At 31.7% G+C, this 19604-nt stretch overlaps 2 protein-coding genes across 2 annotated transcripts; one reads left to right on the top strand and one right to left on the bottom strand.

Moving 5' to 3' along the window:
- Positions 1-2157: 2157 nt before the first annotated feature.
- LOC129912581 (UDP-glucuronic acid decarboxylase 1) lies at positions 2158-3932 on the top strand. The gene has a single exon (XM_055990891.1). It carries the CDS (start codon positions 2538-2540, stop codon positions 3897-3899), a length of 1362 nt encoding a protein of 453 aa, XP_055846866.1. The 5' UTR covers positions 2158-2537; the 3' UTR covers positions 3900-3932.
- A 3388-nt stretch (positions 3933-7320) lies between these two features.
- On the bottom strand, positions 7321-19188 carry LOC129912583 (steroid hormone receptor ERR2). The gene is made up of 2 exons (XM_055990894.1): positions 18689-19188; positions 7321-10050 (listed from the first exon to the last, which is right to left on the bottom strand). The coding sequence occupies exon 2, from the start codon at positions 10038-10040 to the stop codon at positions 8757-8759; it is 1284 nt and encodes a 427-aa protein (XP_055846869.1). The 5' UTR covers positions 10041-10050; positions 18689-19188; the 3' UTR covers positions 7321-8756.
- Positions 19189-19604: the final 416 nt, after the last annotated feature.

Genomic DNA, 19604 nt, shown 5'->3' with positions numbered 1-19604 from the left:
TGTTTGAAAAATTGTTTACTTTTGTAAAAAGTGGCCAGTGTAGTTTAGCCTTAATTTTTTCTAATTTTTCTTTTTGAAAAAAACTCTTTGTCCCATCACCGCCATATACGAAATTTAAGGGTACTAATACCCCGATTCTCCATCACAGTCGCAACTGTCACAAGTTGTGATTGTTGGGGAGAAAAGGGCTGAAAATCTAATCGAAAGTAGAACCCGTAAACCTTATGGGGAATTTATTATATTTTTTGCTCTGTTCACGTTTTTTTGGTGAAGTTCCTTTAAAAAGCCCTATTTTTGCCAAACTTGAACAGATTCTAAAAATTTAAGTGTACAAGAGTTATTTAATCCGTTCCACACTCAGCCTGACACTGCCGAATTTAGTTATATTTGGTTATTTTTGGTACCGAGTCTGTTCCCCCCAATTACAAAAATTGTGTAGAAAAGAGCGCTCACGAGAGAGTTAAAAATTATTCTGCTCAAACGTTTTTTACTACCAGCATAAACTACTGGCTTTGTAAAACCTTATGGCGTTTTCTATTTGCTCTTGAGATTTTTGCGTAAAAATCTCAGATTTTCCACTGCAAATAGAATGAATGTGTTGCCGTTGTGTTGTAATAAATTTTTTTTACATTTGAAGCCGATTTGTAAGAAAATTGCTTCTACCGCCTAAACGATTTAATCTTATCCTTATAATTTTAAATAACCTAATAATAATTGATAGTTACAAAAAAAAGTATAAATAATAGTTTTATGCTATACGGAAAAAATGCAAACTAAAGTTGATGCAACATTAGCTTAAGGTGCCAATGATTGGGCAGCTTACCCTAGGTAATTTCTCCAACTTCAATAGGGGTATTCACGATCCGGTGTAACAAAAAGGTGTAAAAATGCAAAATTTTGTTTTCTACTACTACAACTACAATAGACAAATTTTTCACCATTGTATTTTATTTTTGCAATAGGGTTGGGGTATAGCAAAAGTGTAAAAGTGTAAAAAAATTTTAGTCTGTATATTTGGTTGTTTTATTTTAAGAAAATGTTTCACTTTTGCACTTTTACAACGATACAAGACCATTTGCATCGAATCGTGAATACCCCTAATATTTTTCTGGATTAAAAAATGTTTTGTAGAGATTAATGTCGTTTTCTATTGACTTTTGAGATTTTTGTGTAAAATTCTCAGATTTTCCACTGCAAATAGAATATGAAATCTAGTTTTGTAATTGTGTACGAAATCTGAGCGTATAAAATAAAATAAAACAACAAATGTCAAAAAGAGGAGTGTGTGTGAAAGTGCGTGTGTTTGCATGCGTGAATCTTGATAGAAATCCAGATTCAGATTTCTGATTCTCAGATTCATTTTTTTGTCATTTTTTTGAATCTCAAGACGTAAATAGATCATGAAATCTGAGATTTTTCCACTATTTCCCCTCTTCACCACCCCTTTCAGCTGTCAGATTCACAAATCTCATTCTGAGATTCGTCAATAGAAAACGACATAAAATTGTAGCGATAAAATTTGTTCTTTCCCGATCTGCGCACTAGGCTTTAAGCCTTTTGCACTGTTACAACGATACAAGACCATTTGCATCGAATCGTGAATATCCCTATTAATTTTGTATTTACACTGGCGAACATGCACTTGACAAGCGAACAGAAAGGTTCATGTGAACGCCCCTTTAACATACTCAATTGAAAGAAGGCGTTCTTTAATGAAGTCGAGGTTGACTTTTTTTCTTGGTGCAATACAACAACAACAAATTTTAAATCAAAAGAGAAATGTCAAATTTGAGTCCTTGACTCAAGAGGCATCGTGTAATAGTACGCGCCTCACAGAATGATTATCAAAAGAAAATTCGAAAAAAGAGTCAAGCCTCTTGAGGCTTCATGTAATAGCTGACTTACAGAATTACATATTTTTTCTGAAATTTTGTCAAAACAAATTGTTTTTCACTGTCCTGAGAAAATTAATTTAACACAATTTTAAATATTTCTCACCGTATAATCAAATTTATCAATATTTTAAGAATAAACCTTGAGCATTGCCATCAATTATTTCAGAATTTACATTAGGCGATTTTCATCAATCATACGATTTCAACATAGCTCAAAATTAGAACGCACTCACTGTCAAATGTCACACAAAAACCCCCACACATATCAGCTGCTTTTTCCAAAACACACAAGTGTCGTATACACGGTTATCATATCACCGGGCAACGAAGAAATGTTGAATTAAAAAAAACACTTGCAAAGGTTTTTATTTTTATCAGTAAAATAGAAAAAATACATAACTTCCAAAATTACTATATTTATCAATTTCAATCGCGCACACATAACCCCTAACGGGCATAACATCATTCAAATAAAAAAAAAACTAACCAATCATTACGATTAACAACGAAGAAAGTAATCAATCGAATTTTACCGAACAATCCAATCAATTGAAACAAAGAAAAACACCTACTACGACTGCAGTAGTTGTTCCATCATCTCATGCTACATCAAAAACCAGCAGCAGCAAAAGCTGTTATGAGATGACGCTAACTCGGAAAAGAATGAAACAAATTGCAGCACTTTTAATTATACTATTTGTAATTTTTTATATATTTAAAGCTCTTGCCACGCAACAAAGCCAACCCACCGAGATAAACGAAGGTAAAAAGGTGTTTTCTGTCCCAATTCCACAGAAAGCATCTTCCGATGATAATGATAAGAATAATGACAACTCCGTCCTCAATGGCGGGATAATTAATTTTGATCTTCTCGAACAACAACGCCAAGAATTGAAATACACTAAAAATAAATTGGCCAAGTTGGAAGAGAAAGTCAAAATTTTAGAAGCAAGTATCCCTCAAAAGTATCCCAATGTCAAGTATTTGAATTATAAAACTAGGAAAAGAATACTTATTACAGGTGGGGCTGGTTTTGTTGGTTCCCATTTAGTGGATACTTTGATGATTGAGGGACATGAAGTTATTGTTGTGGATAACTTCTTTACGGGACGTAAACGCAATGTCGAACACTGGTTGGGTCATGAGAATTTCGAAATGATCCATCACGACATTGTGAATCCACTTTTTATTGAAGTTGATGAGATCTATCATTTGGCTAGTCCAGCCAGTCCGCCACACTATATGTACAATCCCGTGAAGACCATTAAGACAAATACTATGGGTACAATTAATGTCTTGGGATTGGCAAAGCGAGTGACGGCAAAGGTTCTGATTGCCAGCACTTCGGAGGTCTATGGGGATCCAACTGTTCATCCCCAACCGGAGACCTATTGGGGACATGTTAATCCAATTGGACCACGGGCTTGTTACGATGAGGGTAAACGAGTTTCGGAGACTCTGAGCTATGCGTATGCAAAGCAAGAGAAAGTTAATGTTAGGGTGGCAAGAATATTCAACACTTATGGTCCCCGTATGCATATGAGTGATGGACGAGTTGTGTCCAACTTTATTATACAAGCTCTTAAAAACGAAACAATTACTGTCTATGGAAATGGGAAACAGACTAGATCATTCCAGTATGTTTCGGATTTGGTGGATGGTTTAATAGCCCTAATGGCATCAAACTACACCCAACCGGTTAATATTGGGAATCCAGTTGAGCATACAATTGAGGAGTTTGCTGTTATTATAAAAGAATTGGTTGGCGGGAAAAGTGAAATTGGTCAGACATCAGCTGTGGAAGATGATCCACAACGGCGTAAGCCTGATATAACACGAGCTAGAAAATATCTTAAATGGGAACCTAAAATTCCATTGAAAGAAGGATTACATAGGACTATAGATTATTTCCGTAAGGAATTGGAGCGATCTGATCGTTTCCAAGAAAACAGCAATCGTTATTTTGAGTCTGAGATGAATCGTTATCATACTAAAGAAGATTGATACTAATTAATGTAGTTGCTATATTTTTTTTAAATAAATAGGTGTGTTTTTTATTACAACCGGTCTTAACTAGACAAAAAAAACGCAGTCTGGGCTAAGCAATTTACATGTTAAATACAACAACACCTTAGCCCCTTGGGCTTAGTTGTTAAGCCCGGAGATTTCTCTGGGCTTAACTTTTTGAAGAGTTTTAAATCTGTGCTACCAAACTAATTTTTTCATAAATTGTTTAGAATTTGTTTAAAAACGTGAAAACTCATGTTTGGAAGGACAAAATGTATTAAAATAGTTTTGCTAGCATACATTTTTGTATCTCTTCGTAAAACATAAATGAAAAATACAAGAAAATGACGAAAGCGAAAAATATGACAACTCTAAATTTTTGTTGTGTCTGCTGTTTTCGGAACATTCAATATACAGTGCTGCCAAGATTTCAGGTTAAGCCCCGAGGCGTTTTTTTTGTCCAGTTAAGACCGGTGGTAATAAAAAACACACCTAATGTCTAGTCTGTAAATACTATTTATGTTGAATTAATTTTTATTTTTTGAAATGTGTTTTTTTTTTCTTTTTTGTAATAAAAAATAAATTGGCCTTTGTTATAAAAAAAAATTGAAGATGTTTTAATGTTAATTTTTTAATGGGAACAAAGGGATTGTTGACTTGCTTTTTAATTTGGAAATGTAAAGGTAGTTTGAAAATTTAAATTTCAAACAAAAATGTCCGAGAATTCCCAATAAGAGAAATGTTCATAATGGCCTAACAATCAGAACGGCACAAGTATGCCGCATTAAATGAAACTGTAAGGAAGTTCATTTTAGTAGAAATCGACCCTTTATGAAATTGTATGCGTATCGTAGATAAGCTACGCTTCCCGAAAACAAACTAGAATCCGTTAACAGTTTTTTTTTTAGATATTCTATTAAGATGGATTTCATGGTAGCTCTTTTCGGAATTCGTAACAAATTTTCGATACGAAAAGATTTCATTATTTAACAAAACTCACAATAATTACTCTGCAGGAGTACGAATTTGGAAGCATTTCGTTTTTCATAAGTTCCTTTTATGCTATGAATTCCACAGAAAAAATTAGAATCTTGTACTATATTTACTTTCTTTGTTCCTGTTCAATTACCTCCATCCTTAAGAGGCAACGCAATTGAGAGCAAGAGTGAAAATAAATTGTTTCGTATGGTTTTTATTAAACTAGTTAAGACTAAACTCGAAATAACTAGTTTGACTTAGAGCCAATTTTTCAATCTTCTAATAAACAGTCAGTTAACTGTTCGACGAATAAAGTTATTAGGCTCATAAACAATCAGATAAAAACATTGAATTTTTCAATCAAGAATAATTTATGTCGAATTCCTTTCAATTTTTTGAATCGCCTCAAAAAAATCGAATTTTTGGTGTTAAAAAGGAACATGAAAACAGACCGAATTCTTTTTGCGATTGTATTGTGTGTCATTTGACAACAATTTTTACACGAACGTCAAGCTGAAACCAAAACAATTTCCGCAAAATAAAACCAGAGATTCCTTTGATCAATAGTTTTATTTATTTTCTTCGGTAATATAGATTTATTTTAATCAGAATCAAAGGGAAATTGCAGTTATTATTAAGATCTGAGTGAAGATGAAGTAGAAGGTTATTATTTTGGCCGTATGCTGTGGTTTTACAGAGAAAAAATTTTCTGAAGACAATTACGAGAAGAAAAGTCACAGTAATCTGACTTTTTCACAAGAACTATGCCAGAAAAAAATATATTTTGATCGCACATTGTTTTTTTTTTATTTATTTCATATTTTTCCGCAATAAAAATACGATATTCAATTAAAATTTACTCTTTATTTGAAGTTGGTGTTCTCAAATAAACAAACAATACGAAGAAAACTTTCAGCTTGACGTTTGAGAAATGTCAAATGTTCCAAGTGTGTGTGCAAATCCGTGTAAATCTCTCAAAAAAGAGGGATTAAAAAAAATTCGAATTCTGCTTCGTTTGAGGCGATTTTTTTTTCTATGGAACATGATTTTCAGAAAAAATTCGCTTCGAGATCGCCGAAAATTCGATTTTTCAATTGAAAGGAATTCGACATTATTCTACAGAATAACAAAAAAAAATTGTCAAATTCAAAAATATTTAAAATTAAACGTCATTTTTATTCATGATTGTTTTTGTTTTCCACTGTATTTTTTTCAAAATTCTTTCAAAACAGCTTTGACAACTGACACAATATTTTTGTTGAGATTATTCCTTATGGCGTTTTCGATTGGCAGTCCGGAAGCGTTCGGAATCATTCTGAAAAAATTTTATTCACACAAAACTGTCAGTTTTGTACGAATAAAACGCTTTCAGAATGATTCCGGACGCTTCCGGACTGCCAATCGAAAACGCCATTAGAATAATTTTTATTCGTCTCTGAAAGAAGCAGATAGTTTTATTCTTAGGAATAAGCTATATCTGCTTGTTGAAAAATTGATTTTTTCTCTATCCTTGGGAATAAGTACTAACTGACTGTTTAACTGACTATTGAAAAATTGGCCCTTATTGACAATAAGAAAAAAAAAACATTGTAGAAAGTGAACAAAATGTTTAAAAGTTTAAATTAGTTCAATTCGTACAGAGATACACAGTCAATACCGTTTAGCTAAAAAATTCGTTTTAGTGAATTACAGAAAATAGTAACACTTGTTCTGATTTTCTGTTCTGCATGAAATTTTAAACAAAAATGATTAATATACAATATATACTTTTTTTCATATAAAAACAAAATTTTTGCATTGAAATATTTGATTTTCTCAAAAACTATAAAATACTTAGCTATTGAATTTAGAATAAAACGCACGACTGGGTCGCACATACTTGCTTTTATGGTAAAAGTTGCTTAGAAAGGCTTTTCATGTACAAAATAATAAATAACTAATTAGTTTTCAAAAAACTTATTTTACAAAAAAAAAAAATGTTTTTTCGGAAATTTTACTCATTTTTAACTTTACAGGTACATACATAGTAAAATTTTCGTTGAAATTGGTTGAATCATATACGAGTTATTAGGTAACATAACGTTAATAATGGTTTAAAAAATATCTATTTAACTTTATAACTACGGCTTTATTTACGAAAAATTTTCAATCAAAATCGTTCTTGAAGTAAAGTTACTTACTTACTTACTTAGGGTGACCAGCGCCGTAAGGCGGCTACAATCCGCTGTGGACTTGGGCTTCAACCAACAAGCTTCGCCAGCAAGCTCTATCTTTAGCTTGAAGTAAAGTAAGATTTTTAAATTTTTGTTATACGGCAGGAACCTACAGTATCGGACAAAACATTTGAAACTAACTGGTAGACCAGAATGTGTGTCTGTGGCTTGTGTCTTGTGTCGCTGTCAAAGTTAAAAAGTATGAAATTAGTATATTGGTGCCAGAATACGTAGCTGTGGCTGTGGCAAGGAAATTCGCTGTGGTACAAGTCGAGTCGACTTTTACTTCAAGCTACAAGCGGAATGACTTTTGACGTTTCTAATGTGGTTACTCAGTTAAAATTATTTTTTTTCAAGGCAATTGACATTTTTGTACGCCACATAATTCTGTTCATCTTTTCTACATTTTGAGCGAATTTATTTGACATCTTGTACCACGACGTTTTTCTTTGCTACAAGCGAATTTTCATTCTGTTCAACCAGTAAACAATTTGTTCAGGTTCATTCTGATGCCCCGTAAGGTTCCTTTGTTGCCTCTTTTCTCTACATTTTCATTCGCGACTTTTCCTATTCGATATGCGCTTCACATAGGGCCGTAAAAAAAATGAGCTTAAACTCAGCCGTTTGCTGAATCAAAACTTAAGCATTTAATTTTTAAATTAATTCTTATGTAACAGTTTACGCAGAGAAAAAAGTAGAGAATACGAGCTTATGTTTAACTTAAATTATTTAAGTTTCGTTTCAGCAAATGGCCCTAACACTCTAAGCCGACGATATGCATCTTCATATGTGGGGCTGAGTCAAGTCTTGTACTTTAGGTAAACAAATAATTGTTTCTTATATCGGATTTAATAAAAATCTATCTTTTACAAAACCAAAACCAAGATGACATTTTCAACAAAAAATGAAACAAATTTATTTGATTACTTTTGTTTTACAAGAAAAATAAACTTAAATATTAATATATATTTCTATATATATTTTATACATTATTTTATATATATTTTTGTTTGTTTAAATACAAAGTTTTCATTGGTGCTTTCACTTTTTCTCCTTTCTAATATTTTTTTGACTCAGCATTTTAGTTTGTTAACACTTTTTCACAAATAATAACATAAATGTATGTATTGCATTTTTTTTTTATTTCACTTTGTTAGGCTCAACCGTTAGTTCGTGTTAATACGTTCATTATGAAAATCAATAATAATAAATTGTTCATTTATATAAATTCAGCTGTAGAGATCTTTTTGCGACGCAATCCAATTGTGAGATTGGTTTCTCATTCGAGTACCTACTATATTAAAAATTCTTACACTTAAAACTGCCGTCATATAAATTATGACACAAAATAATATGTTTTTTGTTTATTTTTGTTTTACTATATAATAATATATTTAGATAGCACATTTAGTTGTAAGTTAAAATATGTTATTTTTTAGACATTACTACTACACCTTTATTGCAATTTGTTATTTATTTATTATTCTTCTCATTTAGTTCTACCTTTACACTTTTAATGCTATATTCTGTTTATTCTACATTCATATTTCGACTACCTGTATATATGTATAATATAATAATTATATAGGATTCTATATACATTATAGCTGTTCTTCGGATTGCTTCTGATCGATAAAAAATATTTCTATGGTCAATTTTGTTTTTATCTCTCCAACATCTCGACAAACAGTCTTTTCATGGTCACATTGCCTTCATGGCAAACTGAACGCCAAAATCTTCGAATAATATTGTCGGCTTGTCTAAGGGACGGCAGAAGAAGCAGCAATTGCTGTTGATGTGAGACTGCTGTCGTATGTCGAAGCAAATACACACAGTCATTCAATGAATTTAGTATAGACTCGCGGAAGTTTCTCAAGGAGCTGGAATCATCCAACAGGACATCACAATTTGATAGAATTAGAGCCTTCAAGAGGTAGTATTCTTCTTTGCGCGGCGATAGTCTCTCCATTCGCTGCACAATTTGGACACAATGATAGTACAGTTCTGTGGCTCCACATTCTTTGGCTGCCCGTTCATCCATGCAAACGTCCGAGGCAAAATTCAATTTACCATTAAATGGTATCGAACGATATGCTAATTGCAGTGTAAGAATTTCAGCCCACGATATCTGAAGCAATTTCATTTGATCGTTAAGTGGCAGTTCCGTAAAGCCGGGAATTTGTTTGGCCCAGCCAATAACTCCAACCAGTTCTTTGTCGTACAAATCACTCAATACAGCTAACATATCATGCGAATCACCACTGAATTTCGATGAAAAACTGCTACTACATTTGACTTCGTCTTGTTGATTTACACATAGCGCTTCTGGTTCATAGGTATTGAGTACTTCTAGTATTTTGATATCTTCTAGAGATGAAGTTGTCGACTGATAAAGCATCTGCATTGTCTGATAGGAATTTGATACGGGATTTCGGCGGTACTTTTGTCGACCGCCTCGTACTCGGTCAAGTCGAACGCCTTCTTTGAGCATTCCCATAAGGAGGCATTTCTGGAAACGACATGCTTGGCAGGCTTTCCTGCGGCGTTTATTAATTTCGCATTCATTGTTGGCTGGACAAGTGTACTCAATGTTGCCCTGAATGGTACGTTTGAAAAATGCTTTACACGCCTCACAGCTGGCCACTCCATAGTGGAAGCCTGAAGCAACGTCTCCACAAACCAAGCATAGTCGACGGATTTCTTCGCGTATGCCAGCTTTATTATCACTGCCATTTCCGCAGAGTAGATCACCCGATAAGGAAGTAGTTGAACTGCACAATTGACGTTCTGGTGAGACAGATGGCGAAGTTTGTAGCTGATTGCTGGCCGAACTGCTGTATGAAATTGAGTTTGAACAATTTAGAATTGATGTTGTGGGACTGCAACAATTTGTTGTTGTATCGATTTCTTGTTTTATATTGAAATTACCACCCATTCCATCGGCCATTGTGATGAATCTATTCAAATACAAAAAAAAAAAAAATGTAGAAGGGTTAGACATATGTGAATAGACAATAAACCTAGAGTATTGTATCTAGTATTGACTAGACACTAGAGTATTGTTGATTTCTATACAAAATGAAAGAAAAAATTTTCTTTCAGCCAAAGATATTTACGGATAAGGATATTCTTTATAACTCATATTATTGTTGTTGGAAAGGAAAACACAGCGGATATAAGAAAATAACAAAGAAATGGTATGGGTATTAGGGTGGGTCAAAAAAATCGAAAATTTTTTTTTTGATTTGGTACTCCGAAAAATCGATTGCTAGACCCCTCTAGAATATACACACCAAATATGAGCTCTTTATATTAATGGGAAGGTCCTCCGCTTTGCAATTTTCCATTTTTACATCAAGCTTCTACTAAAAAAAAATAATTTTTTTATTAATTGACTTTTTAGCAAATTTCTTTTCATATTCTTGTAGGAAATTGAACGCTCTACAAAAAAGGCCTTATACACTTTTTTCGTTTATCTAACCGTTGAATAGATATTTGAGATCCAAAAATCGAGAAAATCTTTAAAAATTCGTTTTTTGTTCTTAATTTTGTAACAAATTGAAAAATTATAATGATCAAACGCGCAAGACATATTCTTGTTGAAAATTGATTGCTGCACAAAAAAGGTCTTATTAACTTTTTTCATTAATCTAACCATTCTAAATATATTCGAGGTCAAAGTTTAAAAAAAATATAAAAACGTTTTATATTTTTAAAAAATTTCTAATTCACTGAAACTTCATTATTTTCAAATTAGCAAGATATATTCTTGTAGGGGCTTAAACGTTCTACAAAAAATTCCTTGGAATCAAATTGATTGCTTTAACCGTTTAGAAGATATTCGTATAAAAACCAATGCTCACTGATTTCAATAGTTTTCTTATGACCCGTATGCATTGCGAATTGGATACGAATATCTTCTAAACGGTTAAAGCAATCAATTTCATTCCAAGGAATGTTTTGTAGAACGTTTAAGCCCCTACAAGAATATATCTTGCTAATTTGAAAATAATGAAGTTTCAGTGAATTAGAAATTTTTTAAAAATATAAAACGTTTTTATATTTTTTTTAAACTTTGACCTCGAATATTTTTAGAATGGTTAGATTAATGAAAAAAGTTAATAAGACCTTTTTTGTGGAGCAATCAATTTTCAACAAGAATATGTCTTGCGCGTTTGATCATTATAATTTTTCAATTTGTTACAAAATTAAGAACAAAAAACGAATTTTTAAAGATTTTCTCGATTTTTGGATCTCAAATATCTATTCAACGGTTAGATAAACGAAAAAAGTGTATAAGGCCTTTTTTGTAGAGCGTTCAATTTCCTACAAGAATATGAAAAGAAATTTGCTAAAAAGTCAATTAATAAAAAAATTATTTTTTTTTAGTAGAAGCTTGATGTAAAAATGGAAAATTGCAAAGCGGAGGACCTTCCCATTAATATAAAGAGCTCATATTTGGTGTGTATATTCTAGAGGGGTCTAGCAATCGATTTTTCGGAGTATCAAATCAAAAAAAAAATTTTCGATTTTTTTGACCCACCCTAATGGGTATATCTTCCATTTTTTATAGTGTAAAAACACACTGCTACATAAACATGAATATTTTAAAATTAGCATTTAAATAGTTTCTTTCTTGGTCATATTCGTTTTTCTTTTAAGGAAATTATGTAGTTTTTCTCTTTTAATATCTGTCTTTTAAGGATTAAAAAATCCTGACAGTAATACTGTCTAGTTTACTGGTGTGTTCGACTAGCCGTGTTTTATTGGTATGTAATTGTTTATGTAGGTTAAGGAAGCAATTTATACCGCTAAGAAAAACAAATAACTATTTTATTTAATATTAGTAAATGTTGTCTGTTCAACATGAAATAAATTATAAGTTATAAATTACATATTAGCAAAAGTTTTGCCCTGTAACCTCCAAAAACTAATACTTTTGAAGATTTTTTTTCAGTTTATTTACTCATTATTATTTTGTTATAAAAATCTTGTTACATGTCGCCATAACACCATGTCACCTTGTCATCCCAAGTGATAGTTTTGCCTGCATGAACTCAGTAGTGTCATTCCAAATATTTGTTTTCTATTGGCCTTCTCATCATTCTGTATCCTTTTTTTTTATCATGTTATATCCAATATCGCAATATGGTTCGGGACCAGAGATCTCAATGAGTATGTTGGAACCTGTTCCAACAATTTCAATTTTTTAAAATGATCTTTCGTGCTCGATCGTTTTCTCTCTATACTCATAAATCATTCTATTCATAAACAGAGATACTCGGTCTTCAATACCCACGAACAAAATTACACGTAAACAGTTCAACTGCTCATAAACACTAGACTTTACTCGAATGATCGAAAGTGATCAAACGTGATCGAAAAATCATCAACAGGTTGAACAATGAAAACAACCACTGGAAAGGGTGGTCATGTCAAATTTCAAGACGTTTCTTTAAAATCAAACTGTCGATGTGTCTTTTTAAGTCAAGTTTGGAATAAGAGTTGAAAAGATAGACTGGAGATTTCACTGCTAGGTTGGCTTCGAGGTCAGCGAGTTCGTTGCCTTGGATCCCAATGTGGCTTAACTGAAGTTTTATGTTTTATCAACAAATCCCTTATGTTATTTATGATGTTAGATCGGTGATTGAGGTTGGTGACAGAATTAAGTACCGAGAGGCTATCAGAGCATATAATAATTGTTTTGTTTTGTCTGTATGATAGTTTAATGGCTTCATATATGGCAACCGCTTCCGCAGTGAAAATAGAGGAAAAGGTAGGCAGGATGCCACTTTTTAGTGGTGGTCCATTTTCGAGAGTGATTTAAAAAGCAGTGTTAACGCCCTGAATACAATGGTGTAGCTGTGGCTGTAGCTTGTAGCGCAAGTTGAAGAATTCTCAACTTTTTGCTCAGCTGCCGCCAACTTTTGTTGTTGTTAACCTAAGTAAAATTTTGACAGTAACAGTACTACAAGCTTCAGCCACAGCTACACCATTGTATTCAGCCGGTAAATCTAGATTTAGAGATCCATCAGTGAAAATTGTATTCCATCCTTTGGTTTTAACCCTTTCGAACCCAAGCTATGAAAATCAATATTAAAAAATGTTTTTTCGGTATTATCGGGTCAAAAACATCACAACTAAGAAATATGAATAGCAAAAAGTTATTTTCCAAAATATTAAATAGCAAAACTAATGTGTTAATCTCATGCTACATGTAAGTAATATGCACTGCCTATGACCATCAAAAAAAGTCGGAGAGCTGAGAAAATAACTTTTTATGATACTATAATGTATGCTACTTCTTTTAAGCAAAAAAAACAAAACACTTTCTGCATTAACATTTTTTATATCTTTTTTTCAAAATTATGACCATATATAAAAAAAAATTTTTTTGCAAAAAAAAAAAAAAAGTGAATTTCAGTCCCTTTTTCGATACAAAAAAAATTAAAGGTATGATATTTGACTAACTTTTTGTAATAATCCAGTAACTAGGCATTATTATCTTAAGTTTTAGAAAACATCAACAAGCAAATTTCTTAATTTTACTAAATACTGGCGATAAACCAAGAGCCCACAGCAAATTTTGGGAGTGGAGGTATAACCAAAATATGAGTATGCAATTTTATAGCCTTATGCGTTCTAATAACGAATTCGAAAGTCTGGCAGCTTTAAATCGCGGCTTTATATGGTTTTTTTGGGGTTTAAAAACGCGAGTTTTCCAACTAATGTGAGTAGGATAAGTATGCAACAATTCACGTTCTGATAATAAGGAATGATGCTATGTCATTTCCCCTAAGCCTCAATACTTCAATCTCGGTGATACGACAAATAGTAATCAAGATATAAGCTTTTTTAACTAACCATAGCAGCTCTCTTCTTGGAGAGTTTTGAATTCAAAATAACAAACAAAACAAATTTTACTTTTTCCGTGGGCTATAGGTCTTTCTTCGATATACTTTGTTAGTACTAGTCGACGTTTCGGGTATGCTTATACCCTTCTTCAGGACTCTAATAAAGAAACATGACTTAAACATATTAAAAAAGACGTATAATTAATTTACCTATACTTACAATATTAGTGAAATATATTAAATATATTTTAACCTTTTAGGTTTCTAACTTCTTGGAAAGTTGCTTGTTTTTGTTTTTAAATTTTAATATTTCAAAATTTCAACAATTGAAGTCTTGAAAAAGACTTTCGTTTTATCAAAATTTCAAAATAATGAAGTTTAATAAATTTCTATTTGATAAGAAATTCAAATTTTTATAAAAACAAAAACAAATCTTACCTAAAAATTCTAGTCAAAAAAAGATAAGATTTAATCTAAAATACTTCTTTGGACAAACTGACTATAAATATTGCTAAGTCCCTCACAATCCGATCTCCTGTTAACAGTATTATCTGTATCTAAAATATGCAACATTTCTAGCAACATTCTCTTACTATAGTGTTTTTCTGTTTGTAAAATGTCTACATTATTGAAATCAGGTCTATGTCCTTCATCTAAACAATGTAAAGCTAACGCTGTTTTTTGGGACTGTCCGCTATTTATATCTGATCTATGACCAGCTATTCGATTCTTAAGTTTCTGCATAGAAGTGCCTACATAGACTGAAGGACAATAGTTTGTTCCATCACCTAAGCATTTTATTTTATATACAATATTCGATTTTTCATTTTTGGAAAATTCACCTTTTAAATTCGAGAACAATGAAGTTCTTAAAGTATTTGCCGTTTTAAATGCTAAGCGAACGTTGTCTTTATTCATTATAGGAGCATTCAACATTCTATTGGAAAGATTTGGAATATATAAAACACTTTTGTACGAAAATTGTGTAACATTTGTTCCTAAATTTGTTTGAACCAACGAATTAAAATGTTGGTTCAATAATGTTCTTATTATATTCAAAGGAAATGAATTTGAAAGTAAAGTATCCATGATGATTTTAATGTTCTTATGACGAAAGACAATGTCACTGATATCTAAAACTCTTTTAATAAAATTTTTAGCTGTATTAATAATTACTTGTTTAGGCTGTTTGGAATTATAATTTATAAGACGACCCCAAACAGCCTATTTATTTTACTAAAAAAGGTCACAAAAGGAGGAATTAATTAACAAACAAAACATTAAACAGAAAAGTCTCCAAAACAAAGCCGCTTAAAAAGCTTATATCTTGAGTTCTATTAATCGCATCGCCAAGATTGATGTCTTCAGGTTTAGGGGAAATGACAGAGCATCAATTGCTGTATAAAGAATATGAAATAGTTTGAATTTGGCCTACCAATATGAATTGGAAAACTCACATTTTTCAAACCCCTGAAAAAAATATAAGGCCGCCATTTAAAGCTGCCAGACTTTTGAATTCGTTATTAGAACGCATAAGGCTAAAAACTGCATACTCACATTTTGGTTATACCTCCACTCCCAAAATTTGCTGTGGGCTCCAGGGTTCAAACCTCGGTCATGAAATTTTGGAGCAAATTTGAAAAAAAGTGGAGCAAATGTAAAATTTTCGGAGTAGATTTGAAACAAAAAAAAAAAATCTTTACCTTTTAGTTTAAGTACCTGGGTGACCGAGCTTTGCTCGGTATCTTTAAATGTCATAACTTTCAGTGAAAAAAGTCAAATGTAAACAGCAATTTTTTGGAGTGGGTTTGAGTTTGCAATGACCAGTTTTTTCGCGGGTTACAAAACACCACATTCCCACTTTATAATCCAGTTTATTTACGTTTGAATACACATACGACGATCAGTAATGGATAGAAGGGTTACAGGAATCTGCATTATCGAAAATGCCTACAGCAATGAGATCCCTTTTTGTTCAAATTTTAATTTACGGGTCAGAAAGTTTTAGATAGTGTACATAAAGTTAATCTTTTTTTCAAGTTTAGCCTTGTCGGCTTGTTGTGAGTTATTTTATTTTTATACGTTAACAATAGTTGCATTTAATCAAAAGAAAAACGTAAGACAAAGGTAATGTGTGATACCTAATTAACAAATTACTTAAAAGTTTCAATACATGATCAAAAAAGTCATGATCGAAAAATTTTTGTTTAGTTATTGTAACAAAAAGAAAAAGAACAATGCGTAAAATATGGAACCATCCTTCAAAATTTTATTGAAATCGTTGAATCTGTCTCCGCGAAAAAAAACTAATGTAAGAGAAAATACTTTCAAAATGTTGTATTTGCCTAGAGGAAAAAACCCTCAAAATTTTATCGAAATCTTTAAAGCAATTACCAAAAAACTAATATGTGAGAAAAATAAGCGTAGCTGTGAGCGGATGTTTCTAAAAGTACTTCCAAAACATTTTATTCGGCTAGGGGACCAAACCCTTAAAATTTCATCGAAATCCTTAAAGTTGTTACCAAAAAAAATTCCATGTTAAAAAAGTGGGCGTGGAGGTGGGCGGATTTTTCCAAAAATACTTCCAAACTTTTTACTCACTTAGATAAACAAACTCCGAAAATTTCATCGAAATCCTTAAAGTGGTTACCAAAAAAAAATTCCATGTTAAAAAAGTGGGCGTGGCAGTGGGCGGATTTTTCCAAAAATACTTCCAAACTTTTTACTCACTTAGATAAACAAACCCTGAAAATTTCATCGAAATCGTTAGAGCCGTTCCCGAAAAAACTTATATGTTAAAAAAGTGGGCGTGGCAGTGGGCGGATTTTTCCAAAAAAACTTCCAAAACTTTTGACTCGCTAAGATAAACAAACCCTGAAAATTTCATCGAAATCGTTAGAGCCGTTTCTGAAAAAACTTATATGTTAAAAAAGTGGGCGTGGCAGTGGGCGGATTTTTCCAAAAAAAACTTCCAAAACTTTTGACTCGCTAAGATAAACAAACCCTGAAAATTTCATCGAAATCGTTAGAGCCGTTTCTGAAAAAACTTATATGTTAAAAAAGTGGGCGTGGCAGTGGGCGGATTTTTCCAAAAAAAACTTCCAAAACTTTTGACTCGCTAAGATAAACAAACCCTGAAAATTTCATCGAAATCGTTAGAGCCGTTTCTGAAAAAACTTATATGTATGTTAAAAAAGTGGGCGTGGCAGTGGGCGGATTTTCCAAAAAAAACTTCCAAAACTTTTGACTCGCTAAGATAAACAAACCCTGAAAATTTCATCGAAATCGTTAGAGCCGTTACTGAAAAAACTTATATGTTAAAAAAGTGGGCGTGGCAGTGGGCGGATTTTTCCAAAAAAAAACTTGCAAAACTTTTGACTCGCTAAGATAAACAAACCCTGAAAATTTCATCGAAATCGTTAGAGCCGTTTCTGAAAAAACTTATATGTTAAAAAAGTGGGCGTGGCAGTGGGCGGATTTTTCCAAAAATACTTCCAAAATTTTTTACTCGCTTAGATGAACAAACCCTGAAAATTTCATCGAAATCGTTAGAGCCGTTTCCGAGATCCCAATTTTATATATATTTATATATATATATACATATATATAAACAATTTTAGCTCGTTTAAAGTTATAAGATTAAGTTTTAAATTAAAGTCAATTCAATTCATAAAAAAGAACTATTTTGTGATAAATTCACATTGGACCAATCTATATTGTTTTATTAACCTCATTATAGCAAGTGGTGGTTCAAAAATGTGTTTGCAATTCTAAAATAAATACAATTTCGATTTAAAACATTCCAATCTAGTTAGCAAAGTTAGTTCAGGAAACAATTTTTCTGTGTGGAAAAAGTGGAGTAAATCCTGAAAAATCGGAGCGTTGGAGTAGATTATTTTTTTCCCTCAAAAGTGGAGCAAATTTGCTCCGATCGGAGCAAGGTTTTAACCCTGGTGGGCTCTTAGACTACGATGTTGGTGTAAGTTGGTAAATCTGGAGAAATTCAAAACATTTTTACAACTTTTAGGAACAGATGAGAGAGAAAGGTGAGGGTATATTTAATGACATACGAGATAAAAAAAAAAACTACACGACTTTTCTATTTTTATTATATCAAAGCCTAATGGCGTTTTCGATTGGCAGTCCGGAAGCGTCCGGAATCATTCTGAAAGCGTTTTATTCGTACAAAACTGACAGTTTTGTGTGAATAAAATTTTTTCAGAATGATTCCGGACGCTTCCGGACTGCCAATCGAAAACGCCATAAGTAGCGCCTCCATGAAGGTAGTACATTCATATCACATTCATAATTCAGCAACAAATTTTAAAATCAATCAGCTGCGCAGCTTAGCAACAAGTGCAACAGGTGTACATTTGTACAACTCCAAAGAAATGGAACAAACAATAATAAATTATTGCATGACTTAAATGTCAATTTGATACAAAATATTATTTAACAATTCATTAGCTTGCTATAACATCTCTAACGAATTTACCTAAAACACTTTACTAACTTTTATGTGTATCTACAATATACAACACACATTCTAAAGTGTTCTTATCATTTTTCTTTTTTAATTTTTAATTGTCTTATATAAACAAAAGTAAACAAGAAAGTAAAGTTAAGTAGAATGAAAAATTTCATTTTATTGTTTAAAATAAAAACAGACATGAAATACTTTTAGAAACGTAAGAAAAAAAATGTATTTTCCTTAATTTTTTGTTTCAAATTGTTTACTTACGTTTTTTATTCACCCAATTAGACAGAGAGACACGGGGAATATTTTTTTTCTTTTATTTTTTTCTTATGACTTATCGATCTCGAATAAGAAATTATAAAAATTTTGTTCAATTATTTCTCAAAGCTAGACACAATTTATGTTACATATAAAATTAATTTTGTCTTGCAATTTTGCAAATAATAAACAATTTGTTTTTTTTTTTTCTATTCTTTTATTTTTGTTCTCTTTCACTGCGGCTGTGACTACTGGAGGAATTTTATATGGTTTTCTTATTTTGCTTTTTTTGGTCTTTCTTGATCATTTGTGAAAGGGTTTTGATAATTTTGATATTTGTGGCATTTTTGCCATTTAGTTAAGTATAATTTTGGATTTTATTAAATTTTCTATTGAATTTGGTAGAAGAAAAAATGAAATAAATTGTGTAAATTATTAAACAGAAAAAGAAATAAATATTAGAAAAAACTTTTTTTTTATATTAAAATGGGAGAAAAAGGAAAATAGTTTTTTTTTACACTTTTCAGATTATAGAAATGTCATTATGTTTTATTTTTTTTTTGTAGTGTTGGATAAACTGAAATTGTGACAAGGGTTGGTGTCTGAGATAAAAATATGAGCAACTTTTTAAGGGTTTGTTTGCATCGCTTTTCTTAATGCTGGATACACAATATTTTTGGATAAAAAAAATCAACGGTTAGGGCTAGCTAAATGAGATAAATTTTAGCTCTTATCTTAGCGAAAAAAAAATAAAGCTGCTTGCAATAGGGTTTAATTTTATTTGTTCGTGCTTCGGATTTTTATAGAACGAGAATTCTAGAAAATAATTGAATTAGAAAATTAAGTTTATTTAGGGCCAGTTGCACAGTAAACATAAATAAGGTAATATCTTCCGAACGTTGTCAAAATTTATTTGTCAAAA

Source organism: Episyrphus balteatus, chromosome 2 (genome assembly GCF_945859705.1).
Source record: "Episyrphus balteatus chromosome 2, idEpiBalt1.1, whole genome shotgun sequence".
Lineage (NCBI taxonomy): Eukaryota > Metazoa > Arthropoda > Insecta > Diptera > Syrphidae > Episyrphus > Episyrphus balteatus.
Note: the sequence above shows the minus strand (reverse complement) of the source record. Positions and strands in the feature narration are given on the sequence as shown.

Coding starts and splice junctions, on each gene's coding strand:
- LOC129912583 (XM_055990894.1), bottom strand. CDS start 10,040: ATGGCCGATGGAATGGGTGGTAATTTCAATATAAAACAAGAAATCGAT.
- LOC129912581 (XM_055990891.1), top strand. CDS start 2,538: ATGACGCTAACTCGGAAAAGAATGAAACAAATTGCAGCACTTTTAATT.